The sequence below is a fragment of the Aulonocara sp. 'chitande type north' Nkhata Bay genome, linkage group LG13 (assembly GCF_057382095.1).
Source record: "Aulonocara sp. 'chitande type north' Nkhata Bay isolate Kocher_YH1m ecotype deep benthic linkage group LG13, A_spYH_male_GT1.1, whole genome shotgun sequence".
NCBI classification, from domain to species: domain Eukaryota; kingdom Metazoa; phylum Chordata; class Actinopteri; order Cichliformes; family Cichlidae; genus Aulonocara; species Aulonocara sp. 'chitande type north' Nkhata Bay.
In genome coordinates this window covers 28,375,803-28,398,811 of record NC_141356.1, presented here as the reverse complement: position 1 = coordinate 28,398,811, position 23,009 = coordinate 28,375,803, and the positions used below count along the sequence as shown (strand labels likewise).

General features: G+C 42.8%; 2 protein-coding genes across 6 annotated transcripts; both read right to left on the bottom strand.

The window, feature by feature from the left end:
* Positions 1-3,563: 3,563 nt before the first annotated feature.
* Positions 3,564-10,028, bottom strand: LOC147316319 (uncharacterized). The gene is given in 2 exon segments (XM_086259730.1): positions 3,564-3,903; positions 7,704-10,028. Coding segments are annotated over 2 exon segments (693 nt in total). The 5' UTR covers positions 8,169-10,028; the 3' UTR covers positions 3,564-3,675.
* Positions 10,029-12,455: 2,427 nt separating this feature from the next.
* sack1b (scaffolding CK1 anchoring protein B) lies at positions 12,456-21,183 on the bottom strand. Of its 5 annotated transcripts, XM_086259728.1 has the most exons (7): positions 21,055-21,183; positions 19,221-19,329; positions 17,959-18,060; positions 16,915-17,388; positions 15,595-15,759; positions 14,986-15,110; positions 12,456-14,578 (listed from the first exon to the last, which is right to left on the bottom strand). In XM_086259728.1, the coding sequence occupies exons 4-7, from the start codon at positions 17,380-17,382 to the stop codon at positions 12,682-12,684; spliced, it is 2,655 nt and encodes an 884-aa protein (XP_086115854.1). In that variant the 5' UTR covers positions 17,383-17,388; positions 17,959-18,060; positions 19,221-19,329; positions 21,055-21,183; the 3' UTR covers positions 12,456-12,681. The 5 variants fall into 5 exon arrangements, with proteins under 5 accessions (XP_086115854.1, XP_086115851.1, XP_086115855.1 ...); XM_086259725.1 differs by lacking the exon at positions 17,959-18,060; XM_086259729.1 differs by lacking the exon at positions 19,221-19,329 and having other exon boundaries at positions 21,055-21,172.
* Positions 21,184-23,009: the final 1,826 nt, after the last annotated feature.

Below are 23,009 nucleotides of genomic sequence, written 5' to 3'. Positions count from 1 at the left end.
TTGAAAGCCCATGAAGATGAGCCATGGTTGTGTCCAGCTACCATAACCACAGCATGTGCTGATGTAGAGCTTGAACGAGTAATGGCCCCAGTGACACAGATCTCCAAAGAGACACTAAAGAAAGCACAGGAGGATGATCCAGTCATTGGCAGGGTGCGAGACTGGGTTATGACAGGACAATGGCCCCCTTGGAGAGGAAGAGACAGGGGGGAAGACACTTCCGTTCTAAGCCGGGAAAAGAGTAAGCTGTACCTCGACAAAGATGACATCCTGTACAGGAAATCAGCTGCTCGAGCTCAGCTAGTGTTACCCACAAAATTCCATCAGCTGGTGTACAAGGAGCTCCATGAGGAAATGGGACATCTCGGAGTGGAGCGGACACTCGCCTTGGTCCGTGATCGATTCTATTGGCCACATATGCAAAGACATGTGGAACATTATGTGACTAAGGTGTGCAGTTGCTTGAAACGGAAACGTCCCGGCAAACCAGACAGAGCACCGCTGGTCAACATTGTCACTACATACCCTTTTGAGATGGTCTCAATAGACTTCCTGCATCTGGAGAGTTGTAAAGGAGGATATGAGTACATCCTAGTCGTGATGGATCATTTCACCCGGTTTGCACAGGCATATGCATGCACCAACAAGTCAGCAAGAACAGCGGCAGAAAAGATCTTTGGAGATTTTGTGCTCAAATTTGGATTCCCTGCCCAGTTACACCATGATCAGGGAAGGGAGTTTGAGAACCAGCTGTTTGCCACCCTGGAAAAGTACTGTGGAATCCAGGGGTCACGCACAACACCTTACCATGCAGCGGGGAACGGCCAGGTGGAGAGATTTAATCGGACACTCCTTTCCATGTTGAGGAGCCTGACAGAGGAAGCCAAGGCGGACTGGAAAAACTCCTTGAGCAAAGTGGTGCATGCGTATAACTGCACACGCAGTGAAGCAACAGGATATGCCCCATATTATCTTCTCTATGGCAGAAACCCCCGCCTACCAGTGGACATCATGTTTGGCATGGTTCCAGGTGACCAGAGTACTTCTCACAGTGATTACGTCCGTAAGTGGAGGATGCAAGAGGCATACAGATTGGCATCAGAAACAGCCCAGAAAGAGAGGAACAGAGCGAAAAAGCAGTACGGAAGGCTCATGGAGTGGAACTGCAACCGGGATGTCGGGTGCTAGTACGGAACTTCAGAGATCGGGGTGGGCCCGGAAAGCTAAGGTCTTACTGGGAGGAGCGAGTACATGTCGTGTTAGAAAGAAAGCACAAAGATAGCCCTGTCTATGCCGTACAGCCAGAGAGAGGACCAGGGAAAGTGAGAGTTCTGCACAGGAACCTCCTACTGCCCTGTGACTTTCTCCCCGTCCAGGAGGAGAAGCTGGAGAAAAACAAGAATGGGAAGGAGGATGCCAAACAACAAAGAAAAGGAAAGACCCAAGAAAAGCAGCAGGAGAGTGACCACGACAGCGGTTCAGAGGATGGGGGTGACTGGGGAATTATCACCACACAAGCTGCGGAATCACCCACCCAGATCAGGAGTCAGCTGAGGGCAGAGGCAGAGGAGTTCCAGCCAGAAGAAGCTGACGGAGAACTGTCAAGTGGTGGTGTCAGCAGCGAGTGCCTAGACGAGGGTGGAAAAGGTGGACTGGAGTCAAGTGCAGAGGAGGAGGAGGCAGGGCGAAGTGAGCTGTCTGGGGAGGAGAACAGAAGAAGTCAAGGACAGGTGTCGTCATCTGATGAAGAAGACGAGGGAGAGCCCAACTCACAGCCAGTTCCCACAAGAAAGTATCCTTTCCGATGCAGAAATCCACCCAAGACACTCACGTATGACACCTTAGGTCAGCCATCAGTCATAAACAGACACAAGTGATGTCCACAGCTAAGAGAAAAAAACTAAGTTCATTGTCACATGTTGAGTTTACTGTGGTGACAGTTTAAACAGAAAGGGAAGTGTTCACAGTAGCAAATGTTAAAAAGAGCAAATTTGACAGAGCAACAACTGCATGTATTTGTTTAATAGTTCACATGAGTTAAACAGGGAATACCAGAACCAGACTAGCTACACATAGAGAGATACTGGCTTGTATGTGAGATATACAGCAGTAAATGTGTGTCTGTGTAAAAGGTTACATGGTAGAGTGATAGGTCTACACCTTCAGCCTGATACAGAGCACGCCTGTGTGGCGGAGAGACTTTACAGACATTGCCTGGCCAGTAGTGTCTGTTGCTGGTACATGACATGAAGGGGGAGATGTATGTCATGCCAAAGACTGTTACCGGACAGAACGTATCTTGAGAGGCTGACTCCCAGTGAAGCTACTGCTGTAACCTTCTGTTGAAGACATGCATTCTGGAAAAAATCTCTAATGTCGGGATGACATTCATTTTTGGAGGGGAGAGTGTGGGACTCATGTAATGGGTGGGCACAGATGGAAGTATTGTAATAGATATTGCCCCCCCTCCATAATCTCATGCATTCTTATCATTGTTATGTTATGCGTTCAGTTCTGTATTACTATTTCTGACACATACTGTGATAACTGGCAATATAGCTAGGATACTCTGATCAATGATGATTCCCACGGGTGGTGCCCACGCAGGCACTGAATCGGGCAGCTTTGGGCTCACGCAGGCACTGAATCGGGCAGCCTTGGGGTCCTGTGTGTTCTACTGCACAGATAGCCTGCAGAGCGCAGCTACGCTGAACTGAAGTGCTTGTGTTTTGTATTTGCAGGTGAGCACAAGTTATGTGTTGATAAACGGAATGATGTTGACGTATGAGAAATGTATTAGAGTAAGGTACTGTCATTAATGGAACACAACGCTAATGTCGGAGTTTGTGATTTACATGATGTACCTGAACTGGTGTTAAACGGGATGTCACATCGCAAATGATGTAATGAGGGGATCGAGAGGGTAGTCTCCATGCGCAACAATACTAGTTGGAGGAGCATATGAGTGTGCAGAATATTGTAATATGAACATTGGTGGGAAAATACTGAGTAAATGAGTACTTTGTTAACACGTGTTCAGTAGTTATATGTAAAATGGTCCTGTGTGTTCTACTGCACAGATAGCCTGCAGAGCGCAGTTACGCTGAACTGAAGTGCTTGTGTTTTGTATTTGCAGTTGCAAATGAGCAAGTAAAGAGAACGATTCTGAACTCATGCACGCCTGGAAGTGTCATTTGTCCAAGTGTGCAACACTTGAACACATTTTGCAAAACTTCGCTCATTGTGCCAAAACTCCAAACACAAATAAACATGACACAACACTGGGAAATATACCATTCACATCTGTGCCAAATTGAAACTCTACTCTCAAAACCTAAACTCTGCTGTCAAAACCTAACATTCCTTTGTCAAAATGTAACTCTGTTGACAAAGTGACACATACTTGCATCATATGCAAACACTTACAGATCAGGGGGAACACACTAGTCTACTTTATATAAAACACTGCAGTCTTTGATGTTCATTGTTTATTCAGAAGGCATATTTTCAGGAGACACATTTTCAAACAACCAAAAAAGCCAATAGGACTCAATATTGTACATTGCAGTACCATGAATTCAGATAAAGCAAAAAAAAAAAAAAAACACAATACAGTAATAGAAAAAACACCATACTGTAAACACAAAAAATCATGACAATTGTGCATACGTGGGCTCATGGATCCCGCCGTCTTTTGGGGTCTGGCCACAGGACCTCATCGACATCGCAAGCAATGTCTTCTCCTGCTAGGCACCGGGGAAAATATCCTCTTGCATGTCGAAACCATCCATGGATTGCTGTCACCTGAATGTCGCCGCAGGCCTGTTCCATTGCCTGCAGAAGAGGCATGCGGGCATGTGGTTGGCGGTCATATACACGCCATCTCCAAGCCAAAAAAAATTCCTCTATAGGGTTTAAAAATGGTGAGTAAGGGGGCAAGTATACCACTTCAAGTTGGTTGTGGTTGGAGAACCAGGCCTGGACCAGAGCAGCCCGATGGAAACTGACATTATCCCATATCACTACAAACATGGGCTGATCTGCTCTGTTCTGTACAACTATATCATGGAGAGCATTTAGAAATGTGAGTATATGTTGGCTATTGTATGGACCTAGTTTTGTATGATGATGCAGAAGCCCTCGAAGGCTTATGGCGGCACACAATGTGATATTTCCCCCGCGCTACCCCAATTGCCCTTTGGCCAATTACATTACGACCCCGTCATCTTGTTTTGCACAGGTCAAATCCAGCTTCATCAATGAAAATGAATTCATGAGGCTGTGCAGCTCCATCCATGGCCAAGATTCTCTGTAAAAAAAAGAGAACATATTACTGTACTACAGTGCTACACATACAGAACCCTCACCCCATCACACAGGTACCTGTGTAGCTCTCAGAGTGGATCCATGTGGTACTGATATGGTACATATTCAGCTGCTACTGGATTTCACCAATACTGTATTGTACATTGAGAGGATTGAGAGAGTTTTTGTTCTTCTGGTGGCCGTGGAACTGTTACTTTTATCAAGGAACGGGACCGCGGCACATCTCCTACACGCACGGACTGTTTACTCCAGAGATCAGCTGATCGCCCTGATGCCGGCCGGCTCGCTGGCCAGGCCCGCAGAAGTACCAGCTGAAATTTGGAGGAAAACACATCGGGGATGCAGAGGTCAAGGACAGAAGAGAAGAAAAAAGGTGACGGTGAGACTGCGGAGGCTCGAAGCGAGGAGGAGGTTTAAACCGTGTCTGCCGTCTATCGTGATGGGAAATGTGCGATCGTTGGCAATTAAAATCGACGAGCTCTCAGCACTGGTACGGAGTCAGAGGGAATACCGAGAGTGTAGCCTGATGTGTTTCACCGAATCATGGCTGCACCAGGACATTCCCGATGAGAATGCTTCCGTGGAAGGCTTCCACACTGTTCGGGCGGACAGGGACAGCATCGCTAGCGGTAAGCGTAAAGGAGGTGGGCTTGCTGTTTTAGTTAACAACCGGTGGTGTAACCCTGCCAACATAACAATCAAAGAAAGGATTTGTTGCCCGGACACTGAACTGTGTGCTGTTGGACTCAGGCCGTATTATTTACCCAGGGAATTCTCTCACGTCATCTTGGTGGCTGTCTATGTTCCCCCCTCTGCTAACCCCACAGCTGCATGTGACACTATCCACTCTGCCATAGCTCGGCTACAGACTCAGCACCCGAGTGCCTTTATTGTGATCTCGGGTGACTTCAACCATGTATCACTGGACAATACACTACCAACATTCAAACAATATGTGGACTGTCCCACCAGGGGAGAGAAAACTTTAGACTTACTGTATGCTAACGTCAAGGATGCATACAGCTCCTCCTCCCTCCCCCCACTTGGTAGGTCAGATCATAACCTGATTCACCTCACCCCCCGCTATGTGCCAATTGTGAGGAGGGAACCTGTGACCACCAGGACTGTTAGGAGGTGGTCAGAGGAGGCAATAGCGGAACTACAGGGCTGTTTCGAGGTGACCGACTGGGAAACACTCTGTGAGCCTCACGCCGAGGACATCAATGGGCTTACTGAGTGTATCACAGGCTACATAACTTTCTGCACCGACTCCATTGTTCCAGCTCAGACTGTTCATTGTTACCCAAATAACAAGCCGTGGGTGACTAAGGACATCAAAGCCCTCCTCAACAACAAGAAGAGGGCTTTCAGAGGGGGCAACAAAGAGGAGGTGCGGAAGATCCAGGTGTTACTAAAGGACAAGATCAGAGAGGCTAAGGACAATTACAGGAGGAAGCTGGAGTGGAAACTCCAGCAGAACAGCATGAGAGAGGTGTGGAGGGGCATGAAGACCATCACTGGATTCAGGCCAACCAACAGCAAGGGAGCTGAGGGAGGTGAGAATAGAGCCGACGAGTTGAATCTGTTTTTCAATAGATTCGACACCACAGTGTCTGCTCCCACCCCCACAACCTCACCTGCAGTCAGCCTGGAATCCAGAGCCACACCACTGTGCCAGCCTCTCTCTTCACATGTTGCCTCCTGTGAGATTCCTGACACCCCTCCCCCACCCATCACCTTCACTCAATACCAGGTTGAGATGCAAATGAGGAGACTTCACTCAGGCAAGTCTGCTGGACCAGACGGAGTGAGTCCCCTTGTCCTCAAGACCTGTGCCCCCCAGCTGTGTGGAGTCTTTCATAAACTGTTTATGCTGAGTCTGAGTCTGCAGAGGGTCCCGGTGATGTGGAAGACATCATGCCTCGTCCCTGTACCAAAGACGCCTCGTCCCAGTGGCCCCCAGGATTACAGGCCCGTGGCACTGACCTCCCACATCATGAAGACCCTGGAAAGGCTCATCCTGGACCAGCTGCGACCCATAGTAAGACCACATCTGGATCCCCTTCAGTTCGCTTATCAGCCTCGTCTCGGAACAGAGGACGCCATCATCTACCTGCTCAATCGTGTCTACACCCATCTGGACCAGCCGGCGAGCACTGTGAGGGTCATGTTTTTTGACTTTTCCAGTGCTTTCAACACCATCAGGCCGACCCTCCTGGGTGATAAGTTAGCAGCGATGCAGGTGGATGCTTCTCTGGTGTCCTGGATTGTTGATTATCTGACAGGAAGACCACAATATGTACGTCTCCCACAGTGTGTGTCTGACAAGGTGATTAGCAACACAGGGGCACCACAGGGGACTGTCCTCTCCCCCTTCCTCTTCACCCTCTACACCACAGACTTCAGCCACTGCACAGAGACCTCCATCTTCAGAAGTTTTCTGATGACTCTGCGGTGGTTGGATGCATCAGCAGGAATGATGAGACAGAGTACCGGGCTGTGGTCGACTCCTTTGTCACGTGGTGTGAGCAGAATCATCTGCAGCTCAACGTGGCAAAGACCAAGGAACTGATCGTGGACTTCAGGAAGACCAGGAAACACTTGACCCCTGTTTCAATCCAGGGGGTCAGTGTTGACATTGTGGAGGACTATAAATACCTTGGAGTACACATTGACAATAAACTGGACTGGGCTAAAAACACCACAGCACTTTACAGGAAGGGCCAGAGTCGTCTCTATTTTTTGAGGCGACTGAGGTCCTTCAACATCTGCCAGAAAATGCTGAGGATTTTCTATGAGTCTGTTGTGGCCAGTGCGATCCTCTATGCTGTTGCATGCTGGGGGAGCAGGCTGAGGGTCGCAGATGCCAACAGACTTAATAAACTGATCCGTAAGGCCAGCAATGTTGTGGGGATGGAGCTGGACTCCCTCAAGGTGGTGTCGGAGAGGCGGATGCTGTCCAAGATAAAGACAATGTTGGATAACACCTCCCACCCACTCCATGACATGTTGGTCAGTCACAGGAGCTCGTTCAGTGAGAGACTGAGATTACCGAAAAGCACCACTGAACGACACAGGAAATCATTCCTGCCTGTGGCCATCTCCCTGTACAACGCATCCACTTAACACACTGTTTGCTGCTACAACTACACATGTTTCTTTTCCAAATATTTATTTATAAGTGACTTATGTATGTATGTATGTATATATATGTATATATTGTACTATTCTTAGTTAGCGTATTGTCTGTCTTGTCTTAATGTTGGTTTAAAATGGAGCACTGTAACAAAAAAATAATTTCCCCCAGGGATCAATAAAGTATTCTGATTCTGATTCTGATTCTGATTCTGATACATGTAAAGGACAGTTACACTTACCTGTACATATTCAGCTCGAAGTCCTTTGACCCTGTCACTGTTCCTCTCAAATGGGACTCTGTAGAGCTGCTTCATGGTGATGCTGTGTTTTCTCAAGATGCGTGTGATAGAATAGAATAGAATTCAACTTTACTGTCATTGCACATGCACAGGTACAGGGCAACGAAATGCAGTGGTGGTGGTGATGCTCACATGGTTTATGTTGTTGAACACTTGCCTGTCTGCAAGTATTTGCTTTCGTAGCTGGTGGAGACGGATGGCATTGTCTGCCCTCACTAGGTCCTCAACAGCAAGTTCCTGCTGTTGTGTGAACATGCGTTGGCGTCCTCCCCCAGAAGGTCTTCGAGTCATTCTAGAGGAATACAACCACATATTGTCATCGCTTTGCTTATTTTTCTTACAGTACTTTACTGTATATACTGTATCATCCACTGTACAACACTGTACTTCAATATAAGTAATCATTAGGGGTGGGTTTTTATAATCGATTCATCGATTAAAATCGATTCTGGCTTGGATAACGTAAAATCGATTCATTAAAATCCTGAATCGATTTTTTTAATATAAATTTATTTTGCCCGAAATGCCAGAATCTCTGGTGACATCTCACAAAATTTCAAGAACCACCAAACAGTTAAGACAGTAAATGAGAGCAGGTACACGGATTCTGCACATAGACTTAAACACACAGCGCGACCCGCGGATCAGAATCAGTGAGATGTCGCCTTTCTCACGGTCGGGGCTGAAAGCCGACAGCTCGCTGATTCTGATCTGTCGGCGGGTCCGCGCTTTGTGTTCACGCCCTTTATGAGCCGATTCTAAAGCTGTTAGTTTGATCTCTCTCCAAACAATATTGACCGAACCAGCAGCAGAAGAAGATCCAAACGCTTCACATAAACATCGTCATGAATTCACTCTGACTTTTACTGTTTTGCTTCCACCGCGATGCACAGCTCTCTCTCTCTCTCTCTGTACTTCAAGAACAGTTTCCCTTTCTTCATTATTCGCTTGCTTGTTACACAAGTCTACTGTTGTTTACAGCGCTGTCAGCCGCTGTTTTTTTCCCTTTTACATTCTTCCGAAAAGAAAACCTCATTTCTGCTGTTCAATACTGAATAAATTTAAACTTTTTAAAATTATTCAAAATGCAAAATGCTTAACCATGTCTCTAATAAAACCGCTGTAACTTCAGAGGTGATGTTCATATGTTGATTAATGGTTTTCTTTCGTTTTTGATGTACTGCAGAATATTTTTATAAAATCCCAGGCCAGGAAAACCACCTTCATGTTTTTCTGTGTTTTATCTTCAGCTACTTTGACACAAAAGCATCTGCTGTGATGCTCACACCTTTGATAAAGTCTTGCGAGTGTCAGCTTCCTTTTTATAGATACAAAAATATGTAAATGTACTGATCTGAATTATAATATTTCTGACTGTCAAAATTTCCCAGATTTAAATCGAATCGAATCGAATTAAATCGAATTTAATCGAATCGTGGATCGAATCGATTCGGGACCTTGTGAATCGGAATTGAATCGATTCTAGAAATCAGTGACGATACCCAGCCCTAGTAATCATGGTATGTTTCACAGAAACTACCACTTTGGCTGCAAAAGGAGCATTAGCACCTTGCAATACCCTGTACACTTGATATGGTAATGTGATATACTGTAGAGTAGAGTAGAAGGTAGAGAGGTGAAGACAGACCTGTTTTCTAGTCGGAATGTTCTTATTACAGATGCCACTGTGAAGCGGCTTAGATGTGGGTGGACTCTCTGCCCAGCTTCCCTCATAGTCAGGCCCTGGTTGATGACACCAAAGTTGCTCTTATATCATCAGCAATATGGGTCTGTGCATGGCCTCTTCGACCTCCTCTTCGACCTCCTCCTCCTCCTCTTCCTCTTGCTCTTCCTCCATCCATGCTTGCAAAGTTCTTGAATTGGCTAAACTGAGGGCTTTTTGTAGTTGGCTAATTGGTGTTCAGTTTTGCAAGTAAGGTCCTTCAGGTGTGTATTTGAGTGGTTGCAATTACCCGATGTGTTTTGTATTTTGGATACATGTGTTTTCCAAATGGCACCCTGAAATTTAATTTTGTGAACAAAGTGTCTTATGTATGAAATGGAGTGTAGTATGCAGGACCATGTGTGTTGCATAAAGGAGTAAGTGTGTTGCATAATTGCAACTAGGGTGCAAAGGAGCGCTTTTGTTTAAGGTATGGGTACATGTGTTTGAGGTATGGTAACAAAAGCTTCAAGTTGTGTTACTTTAGTCTAAGCATGGGTTTATAGTGTTCAAGCAACGGGCAAAAACTGTAAGTACTCATTGTCTTACTTTATTATTATCTGTTTTTTTCTTTACCTAATCTAAATTATCCATCTTTAAATGTTGACTTTAATGAGGCTGACCAACTGTCTTTAATGACATGTGATAACATAAAAAAAAACACGTCAAATACTGTAATTTTCTTTCTTTTTACAATAAGAATTTCTAGCTTTTTCCATATATTTAACAAAAATAATTTCAGGAATACTGCAAATAAACAAAGCTTCACAGCTGGCAAGTTCAGCATATTGAATTCTTTTTTAAATACTCCTGTGCAGTGAGCTTGTCACTGTATATTAACTGTATAGAAATAATACTTGAATAATGAAAACGAGAGATGAATTGCTGCAGTTTACATGCATTTACACTCAAGGCAAAGTGTAAATGCATGTGCACTGGATGCTTTACCATTATTTCCTGGGTGCTTGTTTTGAATAACATATCTATTAAGATCTCTGAATCTATGCTATGCATGAAGTTAATTATTATACCTGACAGGTCACAAAAATGCTGTTGTTGTTGTTGTTGTCATATCATTAAAAATATTTACTGCTTTTCCTAAAGAGAATAAAATAAGAGCAAATATTTTGCCACTTGGTTAAAAGATTGTGGTCTGATTGAATACACAATAACTCATGTGGTGTGCTCCCCACCAGCCCGAGGCACTCATAGCATAGAGTACAGCCAGTGTTTGTGTGTCAACACAATCAAATTAGGAAATCAATGTAGTAATATACGAACATACGAACAACGGTCTGGATGACCAGCATTACCATACCCATATGGAAGAACAAAGGGGATGTAGCCGAATGCTCAAATTACTGTCCTATCCGCCTGCTATGTCACACGACGAAAATATTCGAAAGAGTCATCGATGCACGTCTTCGGGAAATTGTCAACGTCACCCCCAACCAATGCGGTTTTGTAAAGGGATGTGGAACAACTGACGCCATACACGCCGCCCGACTCCTGCTGGAGAAGCACAGGGGAAAAGAACAAGACGGTACATATTGCCTTCCTAGACCTTGAAAAGGCTTTCGACAGGGCCTCATATGGCACTCCCTAAGATCGCATGGTGTCCCTGAGGCGTACATCAAATGGATACAGCTCCTCTACGACAACGCCACCAGTTCAGTCCGATGCACCGCTGGACTATCACCTCCCTTCCCAGTTAGAGTTGGGGTCCACCAAGGGTCAGCTCTGTCACCCCTCCTCTTCATTCTATGTATGGATACCATCACGGCCGAGCTCCAGTTACCTCGTCCATGGTCTCTCCTCTTTGCCGATGACGTATTCCTCGCCAGCAAAGACAGAGAAGAGACCCAAACGACGACACAACTCTGGAAGACCCGGCTCGATGAATACGGTATGCGGCTCAATACGAAAAAGACCGAATACCTGGAAGGAGGCCCCCAAACTGATGGCACCATCATAACTGACAGCGAAGAGTTGAAGAAGACCGCTACTTGGGCTCAGTCATCAGCTACGATGGAAATATAACCTCCGATGTCCGAGCACGAATAAATGCAGCCTGGTTAAAATGGCGACAGGTCACTGGTGTCCTTTGCAACAGAAGAATGCCAGATCGACTCAAGGGAAAAATCTACAAAGCGGTGGCCCGCCCAGTAGCCCTGCTCCGATGGAGCTTCGGAATTACAAGACGGGACCATGTTACGAACAAAGACATACGGAAGCGACTAGGTGTAGCCCCAATTAAGGAAAAGATGTTTGAGTCCCGCCTGAGGTGGTATGGACACGTGATTCGAAGCGATGAGAACTCTGTAGCAAAAACGGCAATGATGATCGACCCAGAAAGATGCCGGCCTCGAGGCAGACCAAAGAAACGGTGGATGGACAAAATTAAGGAGGACGCCTTGGACAGAACCAAATGGAGAAACCTTTGCCGAAGAGCGGACCCTGCACCAGCGGGAACAACGCCAGGATGAAGAATATACGAACATATTGCCTAGAGACAGGCTTGCACCTTGAGTCAAGTGTGGGACATTGACTTTTGACTTAAGGCACAAAACCCATGAATTAAAACAAACTCTTATGATGAATCTCTTAAAAGCAATGAGTTAATAAAGAAAGTGTTCTTCATTTTCCTGAATACAATATATTAAAAGTGATGCAAATTTTTATTAAGAAAATACAGCACATGTTTTACAGAAGTATTGCACCCTCCCAGCATTCGGCAAAACCTGTCTGACACAGGATGTGCTCCATCATATCTTATCTTGGACACCTGTAGCATTTGCAATGTTTATTCTGTAACTTACCCGTCAACATTCATGTGGCTTTGGCAGTAGTAACAGCACCTTGGTATGTGTATGCACTTGCAGCAATATATTTTATACTTTTGTGACATTTTGAAACAACAAAAAGGTACGCATCCCCAAACACATTCTGACAGTGAATTTGTTAGGAAGTTCAAGTAGAAGAAAGACACAAAAGCAGCTTGACAATTGTATTTCCAGATTGCCAATATATGGCATCCATCAGTGCACCTATAAACCAGTAAAGACGTAAACTCTGTTTGCCAAAACATTTTCTTAACGCAGCAAAGTGCAAAGCTACATGTATAAACATTACCAATCACATGTGCATTAGTAGTTATTGACCTGTGAAGAGTGTGCGTAATGCTAAGACACGTCGCTACTTGTTCTTGTGTATAAAATTTCCCACTCTTTGAAAGAATTTCTCCAGCTTGTTTTCATGATGTCCACGGGCAGCCTGAGTGCTGTTGAGTTCAATAGCTGCCTCGCCTTTTGGAAGGCTTTTGGACTTCTCCTGGGACGGTTTGATTCTGAAGCTGTGTGGAGTGCGTAGAGAGGTTTTCTTTTCCGATGAGCCGAAAGGCTCAAATCTGCTCGACAGGCGATTCTCACCTCCTCGGTCTTTGCTCCAGCTGCTTGAGTGAAATCCAGGCCTTGTGTTTTTGTCAAAAATGCTGGGTTTCTTCTGTGTGGTGGTTTTGGAGAGAGCGCTCTGCGGAGGTTGTTGTTCTTTCTCAGCTTGGAATCGCGATTTTAAAGATTTTATGCCCTCCACGTTGTTCCTCTGGCGCTCTGAGGAGTAACTGAGAGAAATGCTTCTGCTTGGGAGATGTTTTTGTTCTATAACTGATGTTTTCTCCTCATCCTCAGCAGTCAGAGTGTCTGAGCTGTCCGCTGACGTGAGACTTGGTGTTTTTGAGTTCCTAATTGAATTCTCTTTTTTCTCTTGTATGTTCAGCAAAGATGTGATTTTCTTAGCACCTGTGCGGTTTGATTTATCAGTCAAATCCTTGCTTTTCACATCCAGTGCTGCTGCTGTTAAAGCCCGGGCCGGTGGCTCCTGCCAAATGGGGCCACTGGGACTCTTTGTGCTTGTCATGCTCTTGACATCATAATGGGAGACAGATCTCTGATCTTCATTTAGATTTGACCCATGTCCTCCATTCAGTGCAGTCATTGCTGCTTCACTTTGGCCTTCTTGCATCCTTACAAAAGCATTGTACATGTGATTTGATGATTCGTGTGTGCTTGATCTCGGATCTGCCACACTGTGCCTTTTGACCCAGTTGTCACTGAAAATGTTAGGGTTTGTGATTATTTGCCTGTCTTTAGCTCGGCTCAGGTTGGCATATGAATGATAAGGGTTTCTACCTGTATCATAGCCTGCTCCTGTTGGAGTCCATTGAATGGATGAGTAGTGTAAATGACTGTTTTTTGTGGGGCTAAGACTACTAGAAGTATGTAGATATCTGTTTGCCTCCATTTGTTCTTGTACGGTTGGCCTGAGAGCAAGAGAGGACCTCATCCCTCCCTGCATGAACGGGCTAGCTTTGTCCAGTTGTTCAAACTGGTCTAAATAGTCACAAGAGTCCCCAAATGGGACATCAGGATTATTAAGATATGACTCGATCCTCAATGTACGCATATAGGACTTGGACATATTCTCCAATGTTGGCATGTTCTGCTGCTTGGATAGAACTCGTTTGTCATTTCCGTTGTAAGACTGCAAATTGTGACTTCTGTGTATCTGTGGCACTTGTAAATAATTATTCATAGCATAGTTGTTTGCTCCATCTCTAGAGATATTCCAGTTGCTCCCTCTAGGCTTGATGTTCTGTGGGATGGATTCGTGTCCATCTTGCCTCTCTCCAGCATAGCTGTGCCTTTTGAAGAAGTTCATCTCCTCCACCGATTGAAATTCCTGAACACCAATGCCATTTTCCATCAAGGGTCTAAGTTTGTAATCTTCCTCTTCAAACAGCCTCTCTTCATAATCTCTTTGACCAAGGTTCCTCTCACGAGTCTTCCGATAGACTGTGTCCAGACTTTGCCTCAACATGTCCCTCCGCTGAAGATTTGGAGCAGAATGACAGTTTGGTAAAATCTGTTGCCCAAGTGACCCGTTTCGTTGGAGCAAACCCTCTGGAGGACACAGTTCAGGTGGCACGATCGATCGGGCATAGAGGGTTCGAAACTCCTCATCGTAGGACTTCACCAGATGTCCTGTGATGATCTGAACCATGCTCAGATTGATCTTCTCAAATGACCAGGTGAAACTGTAAACAAACAGGAAAATACTTGTATAAAAAACTGTATTTTGATTTGTTTCCCTTGGTTTACAGCTTAGATTTGTTATCCTCAAATAGTTGTTAGTCTCAAACTGAAAGGCTTTCACTTTAAATGAAAACCTTTCACTTAAAGGTTTGCACTTACAGACTCTAAGTACACTAGTAAAATACATTTACAACACCTGGAATACTGAAACTTTTTTTTCCACTATAAGTGCAGTCACATTTTCTACAAGCTTTTCACATTAATAAACAGCAAAAAGCTGAAACAAATAATAAATACTAACTGTGACAGAAATTTTGTAAAGAGCCAGAACAAATATAGTGCTGAAAGCTTTTTGTGTGCACCTCAGTGGTCTCAACCACAGCTCCGGTTGTATTGCAGTTTTGTTTACCTGTATGAGCCGTAAATTGCTGTGTGACAGTCAGCTAAAAGAAACTTCTGCTCCATTGCACCATGAAATTTAGCTCCTAATCGACAGCGGTAATCCTGACCTTTCACGGTGCGCACCCTCATGTTCTGCAATCAGAGCAATGAAAGGAGAGTGTCAGAACATATGTATGACTGTCACATTTTACAAGTGGTAATAATATGTCAAAGAGGAAATTAATATGTGATACAGGCATGCATATTGTACAGAATCATTCCGATTATTTGTTGAATCGTCGAGTTGTTGTTGTTGCTGTTGGCATGTAATTTCTATTTAAAAGGAACTTTGTAGGTGTGTTTGAGTCGTTGTAATCTCTCTCCAGTAATTACAACTCCACCCAAAAACAGGATTAACCAGATTTACTAATAATTTAACGCTTTAAAGTTAAGGTTTATTTTTTTTTAAAAAGGTCATTTGTTACTTTGCATATGGCAATAAACACAATTTTTTGAAAACTATCTTCTTAATTATTGTGAACTTTAAAAACATTTTAAGCCTGGGAAGATAATATTTACATGTAAGAATGCATGCACAGCCAAAACATCAAATAAATCCATTCCATCCTAAACTTACTCTCAGTTGTTGGAGTTTCACATCTTGGTTTTCAGCCATTGTCAGGAAACTTTTCAAATGGTAATCATCCAAAAGCACATAAACCGGGACTCCCCGTATTGAAGCGTCGACGGCTTCTTTGAATATATCCACATCAGTAAACACGTCCATTACAATGGCAATGACCTGCAAGGACAAATCAACAGTGAATAGTAAATCAATCTGACATCTGCAAGCTCATAAATGGTAAATTGCCTTAAATGAGACTCTGAAAAATCACTTATGAACAAAGTCTCCAACATGATTCCATGCTGAAGAAAAAGGGACACGATAAACGGCTACATGTGCTTATCTATAATCAATACATTTAAATGTTTGGAGCACTCAAAGCACTTTTTTACCACAAGTCTTGTTTACCCAATCACATGCACATTCACACAGGCACTTTTTCTATACCTAAGCACTTTGTCTAACAGGCATGCACACACTCACACTCCAATGGATGCATCAGGGGCAACTTGAGATTCAGTATCTCCTGAGCCACAGCCATCCATTGATCTCAAATCCATTTCAGTCACTCCTGGAACATTTTTGTGAGTGGGACCAAACTAGAGCCCTTTTGCTTCGTTCTTTGATTTCACTTCAGGTTCAGTAAGTGTACATAAAAGGTTCCTAATGATAATGCAGACGGTGAAATTCCTGGACGCTTTGAAAATAGCACTATCACACTGTGTTACTGCAGGATGTAATGAACCTATGTGTGACTTTACTGAGTGTTACTTTAATACATATTGTGCCTGGACTGTGTGTGATCTCCAATGCACTTTCATATATGCACTATTTAAAAATTAAAAGTTGCTGTCTGGACAGGCTTGAGACAGTGCAGCTGCTCTGTTTCATTAAAGATTTATTCCAGTTCCGTTTTCTTTACACTTCACTAGCATGAGAACTGAGGGGGTGGGTTCTTTAGCGCTTTGTGAGCTTTAGGACTGAGATATGCGGGCACGCATTGATCACTTATGTTGATACTTTCCTGCCATTTTCTGGTGAACATGCTGCTTTAATTAACAGTCAGCTCAGACTTTTAAAAAAGCAATCGTCCACTACGCAAAACTGACACAGGCTGTTTACTGAGGTGTAAACTGCTTCTTATAATGCAGTAATCGAAATTACTATAAAAATAGTTCACACACTCATTTCTCATGATGGTGAGTTGCAGAACCAGATTTTGGCCCAGGCAGACACTCCTTTTCCCTGAAGGAGAAAGGTGCTTCTGACATGCTTTTGTGATCAATGCGTGCCCGCATATCTCAGTCCATTGTTGCTGGTAGCTCTGATTACCTGTCTTGCATCCTGAATGTGCTTCCGGATGACTTCTTTAATTGTTGGGCTGTTTAGTCTCGGTGGATGAAAGAGCAGATCTATATTAGTCTGTAACATTTCATGCAAAACCTCCGGCCACCCTAAGTCCAGATTTGGCATTTCCACATCTGAGTGCATGGGCCAATATGTCCCAGAGGATGATTTGGTATCCGAGGGATCTTTGATTTCCTCGGTCTGGGTTTGAGGTGGGAGCTGTTCTGCATTTCCAGTGATGAAGAGGATCTCATCTTCGGAGAGAAAGCTCCCGAGCCGTTCTCCTTTTAAGAACTCCTGGTAACTGTCTCTGCCGCCATTCACCAAGCGATCAATTGCCAGCCGATACGACTCCTTATAGTGAGGCTGAATGAAATCCTCTGATTTAAATTCACCTCGCAAGGAGGACAACAGGGAAAACTCTGGAGACTCCATGGCTCCAGACTTTTTCATTAGGACCTGTAATAGAAAATGAAAATCAATGACATAATGTTAGAGGATCAGAGAGCAAACAGTGCAACAGGGTGGAACATGTTGACTCATGGCAACCCTAACGAGGAAAGGTAAGCTGTAATGCAGTATGCGGAAAGTTGTTAATGTTAAACTATACTACAGTTTGCATGGAAAGGTCAAAGAGTACATTAAAGGCAGTGTTCTTATATAAAGCAGTAAATTATTTAATGTTCTAGATCGTTTATGAGGTGATGAAGATATTAAAAGGCATGTTTAAAGATGTATTTTAGGCATTTTCCAGGCCTTATAACATATTACAGACAGGAAAGCAAACTCTAACCCGAGCCTCTGATGGAGGCCTCAGCATGTGGATCGCCTTCTCAACCAGGTGAGCTATAGTCCTGGTCAACACATGGTTTGTTTTAATGGCGTGTACAGGCCTAATCGGCGAAAGTATTTCAGTTTGCCTCAACAACATATAATCAGTTTTTTACGACGCTGTTTCGAAACCTGAAAGACTTAAAAATTCACATCAAGGAATTTCCACTGTACAGTTGAAATGTAAATAAAACCAACCTGTTTTCACTTCTGTCACTTTTATCAACGTGAAGACCCAGCATGGTTGGATGGTTAGAAAGGTGTAGTTGTTTTTCACCTGACGTTAAGGTGAGCTCACCACTAGAAAAAGAAATCAGGGGCTGTACAAAGAGCTGTTTACTGATTAGCTAACCAGCATTTCTTCAGTAACACTCAATAATAAGATATGATAAATTACTTGAGAAGAGGGTGGTAAATATCTCATGCTTCAGCATGCCCATGTTATATAAATAACACAAAATAAAATTGCTAAACCAGGAACTACATGATAATTTGCTGTCAGTAGATTTATATTTTAAGTGGTTTTTAATGTACTCTGGTAAATCTGGTCTGTGTTTTACACTTATTTTGGTTTTGAAAGCTGTTTTGAAATACTGAACACCATATCTGCTCCTTCCATGTTTAAATGTGAATCGCTTCAAACTGGGGTGCCCTTTTGCCCCTTTAGAGTTTAGATTGACAGATTGACAGCTTAAAGCTATTGCCCCTGTTAATATTAGTACTGGACAACAGGAAATAAAAAAAAACACTGTAACCTTTAAAGCCCACGGTTTTCATAAATTCGGTGATCCAGGTGCTTCCCTGTTATATTTGACATTATATGTCCAATCAGGTCTCACCAGATTAATGCAAACACATGTCGGCTGAACAAACGAGTGTTACAATTTAAACATTCAAGCTTTTCACTCTAGTTTCACATTAATGTTGGCTAAGTGTAGAGAGCGTAGAGTCAAATTTGCACTCGCCCTTTTCGCTTTTACTTTCCTCTATGGGAAAGTGTGAGTGGAAATTATACTTTCACTGCCAACTTTGCTGCAGAGCATGAACCATTGCCAACATACAGATCACCTTATGTACAGCTGTTTCTTATACCTGTTTTCAGGTACCTTTTCAGCTTTCTTGTACATTCTGATTTTATACATGCGCAGTTATTTACATTTTGAGTTAGATCTCAGTTATCAAAGCTCCTTCAAGTGTGCGGCTTGGTTGTGCTGCTTTTCTGGTAAACAGAAATGTCAAAAGGCTGAGCAGCTGTTATCGCAACGCGTTTAATCATAGGACACACACCTCATAACAACGGCTTCTGTTTACATTTATTCATAAATCTCCCAGTGTTCATTCATTTGAAAGCGAGGCATTTGATATTCTTACAGCCGCTCGCTGAATGTCTCTCAGCGGCTTCAAAAGCTTAGTGAGCTAGTCACAACAATGTTATCTAATACTCAATAACAGTGACTTACATTTAGATTCCTGACTCTGTGAAAATCCTCTTGACTGCTCCCAGAATATCCCGCTTACATTTACATACTTTCAACTTATGTTCAATGTTTAGAGACTCATGTGTGCCTACTGAAAAAGACAAAGAAGCAGAGGTGTCTCAACATGATAAGCAGTCTGCAGGTTGAGGGTGTGGATTCCAGTTCTAACATGCAAATTATCAGACTCGAAACTCGCTCACAGGGAGTCATAAACCTGTTTCAGACCTAAAGCCACTCCCCTTCTGTATTTGGGTACAAAGTTCAGAATGACGAAAATCTAGCATATTGACGGACACAAAGAGGTTTTGTTAATACATCGGGAATAGCGGCACAGCACTCCTCAAAGACAATACATTTTAATTTTAGAGTGTGACTCTATTTATTGTTATGTATGGCAAGGAATGTTGGTTTAAAATCAAATAAAACATTTGCAGTGTCTTCACATAGATGACTCCTATAAACCCATGTGAACTCAAACCAGAAAGATTACTCATTATCTTAACCCCTGTGGCTGAAATGTCAGGGTGGAGCTACTCAAACTTATTTTGCTGACACAAGTCACATCCCTTGTCCTTTTTGGTCAGCACTCAATTGGTAATGAAAAAGGGGCTATTGGGTAACAAAGCCGCAATCACTAAAGCATTTTACCTGATGCGAACGAGTCTAAAGGACAACAACTCAAACAGCCAGTTTAACTTTGTTCAAGGGCTGGGTGACTGCGAAATAATGTGTCTAACATAAACAAGACATCCATAAAAGATGTTTGTTACACAAACATTTACATTTACAGAACCCAAGTGTGTGTCAGACTGAGACAAATGTATTCTCTGTTGCACGTCCGTTTACAGTATACAGTGTGTTATCATGGATTAGGGACGACCTGAATTTCAGTTTAATTACTTTATTTGCTGACTATTAAACTGAAATGACCAAGTGTGACAAGAACAGTGTTCTAACCTCCCTGTCTCGGTGTATCCAAATGCCATTAGCCTCAAAGCACTCAAAGCATTTTTCAGGCCAGTTCAGGTTTATATATCATGCTGAGGACTTTAACAACAATTGATTAACTAACACCACAGCTGAAATAACCATTAAGCCTGTGCCTAGAGAAACAGACTCCCCTCCAGTCCACTCCCTGCAGCCTCAGTTTGAAAATATGTCTGTTTAATCTCTGGGAAAGTTTAAAAAAAAAAACAACAGTCTGACATTTTAGGAGGTATCCATTTAACCGATAGTCAAAAGATAGCTTGAATTATCCTTGCAACAGCACGAAGACTGGAAATGGGAGAAAATGGCTCATCCAAAGATGACCTGCCTACCAGCACTCCTAAAACCTATCAGCATCCTAAATGGATTTTTTTTTCTCTTAGATGCAAAATAATTATTAAGCACAAACACTATTACAGGTCCAGCAGAGTGAAACGATTTAAGCGACTGCTTATTCTGTTTTCAATTAACTATCAATTAACTTTCACAGTGTGCTAAAGCACATTCAGTCCCAACTAGTTAAGACTACCATGGCTTATCAGTTTGCCTAGTTCTTTTTCTTCTGTGCATCACATTATTTTAATCAGTAAATAAATTCTGTCTTAAGTAACCTGTTCCTAATAATATGACCAAGATATGAAAATCAAGTTCTTTTACATATATGTGTCTCACTGAGCTAATGCTGAGAAATTAAAGCAATAATATGATGATTATTTAAGAGGGACTTGATCAAAAAAGCGCCTGTCTCATTACATTATTCCAAATTACTTGTCTCTGGTCAAAGATTCATGGGAATGTTTGCTCATGAAAAAATGGCATTGTTACATACAGTGTCGACACTCTGCTCCTGGGTCAGGGCTCACACACCTCGGGTAGTTCTCCAGGATTTCGCTTGAAAAGTAAAACCACAACGAACAAAATCTCTGCACCATTGTTCTGTCTTGAGTCTGGGTGTGTGTGGATTAAGTAACGTATGCAGGGAGTTTCTTTTCCTTAATCGGCCTCCTTGTGAGTCACCTTTTGTGACACCCAATCCCTGTAGTCATGGTCAGTTCCTCAGGCTGTTCTCAGCTCCTGCCGGCAAGTCTGAGCAAGTGGTGTGTTGTTATGTCGCTGTGCAGCGCCTGTAATCAGTTAACTACAGCTCTGACGTCTTGATAAACATCAGTGCTGAAGCAAGAAACTTGTCACTGAGTACGCTCAAAATAAAGAAGGAACTTATTAGTCTTAGAAGCATTTACAGTTTTTTACAGTCGCTAACAAGCGCCTACCCATACTTCAGATACTTTTTCTAAACTCTTAACACAGACCCACACCTACAAAACACAATTGGCCAAATGGATAATATCCTTCCCAAAAATACACTTTGTTAAATATATACTAACTCCTCATTTCAAAATCAGAACACATCGTTCTCTGCACACACTAACTGTACAAAAACACTATAAATCTGACTCAAAATGAAATTAGTCTGTCAAAGAATAACACTTGTTTTCACTTCACAAGGTACATGCAGTCAATCAAAGTACACCAGGTTTCAAAATACTGGCTATTATTGACATTACAAAAACTGCATAGACTTTTATGTTTCAGTTTCACAGGTATTTGCATGCGAAACATGCAATCCACCATATTGACACCAGAAATGTCTTGGTTGGTAACTGTATGTCCACATGTACAGTAATGTTCACATTCAAAAGCATTCCAGTAAAAAGCAAACAAGTTTTTGTTTCTTTACTGTTTACCACAGGAGGTACAGTAGAAACACGGTATGATAGGACAGAGAAAGTTTTACAGTATTGCTTACAGTGAACAAAATATCCATGAAACACACAAGAGCATTCTGAACAAAAAAACAACAGCAAAAAGCCAAGATAAAAAGGGGGGGAGGGGGAGGGGGGCTAAAAAAAGGCAAAAGATTTGCATCTAATCTCTGCGATCTTCAGGGTTAGGCCACATGTTTTCATCAACATCACATCTGATGTTATCCAAGTCGATGCACCTGGGATAAAACCGCCTGGTATGTCGGATCCACCGACATATCATTGCAGAAGCAGAGGTTTTTATACTGTATCTAAGGTTTGGAATATTGTTTTTGCTATTGTGGGATGTTGTGTGTTAACATTCGTAGATACTACAAGAACAGTCCATAGTTTTGTTGGGAGGTATAACTTGTCTGTTAAGAAAATGTAAGCATTGTGGAAATGTGTTCACTGACTGCATATTGGGTGAACACGACATGAAATGTGTGACTGGTATGGCCACAACAGACCGATCCTGTGCTAATTGTGTTTAGAGTTTTGCAAATGTGACAACTGTTTGGACAAACGCTTGTTAGCGACTGTAAAAAACTGTAAAACTCATGCTGCATTCCTATAGCTTTTTGCTCTTTTTGTATTTGAGAGTAAAAAAAAAATGTTTTGACTAGTTTTCCATATTGAGAAATCTCTAGAGACTAAGCAGCAGGCTTAGTAGACAACTGCTTAAATCTTAAATCATTCCTCTTGCAACATTTAAATGAATGGTTTACAGTGTAATCAGTATAGAAGTATGCTCACATACAAGGTGAAATCAAAGGTTTCGGCTGTTGTAAATTACAGGTGTAATTATGCATGCTGGATTTGTATCTGTTAAACACGGGAGGAAGTGTTATATCACTGCTTCGGTGCAGAAGCTTGATCACACCTTGTTTAGTGGTTTGGATTTTTAGTTACAGTTTTTCTCGATTGCTAAAACACATTTCTTGAAACTACGCCTCATATCCTCACAACAGTAAACACAAAT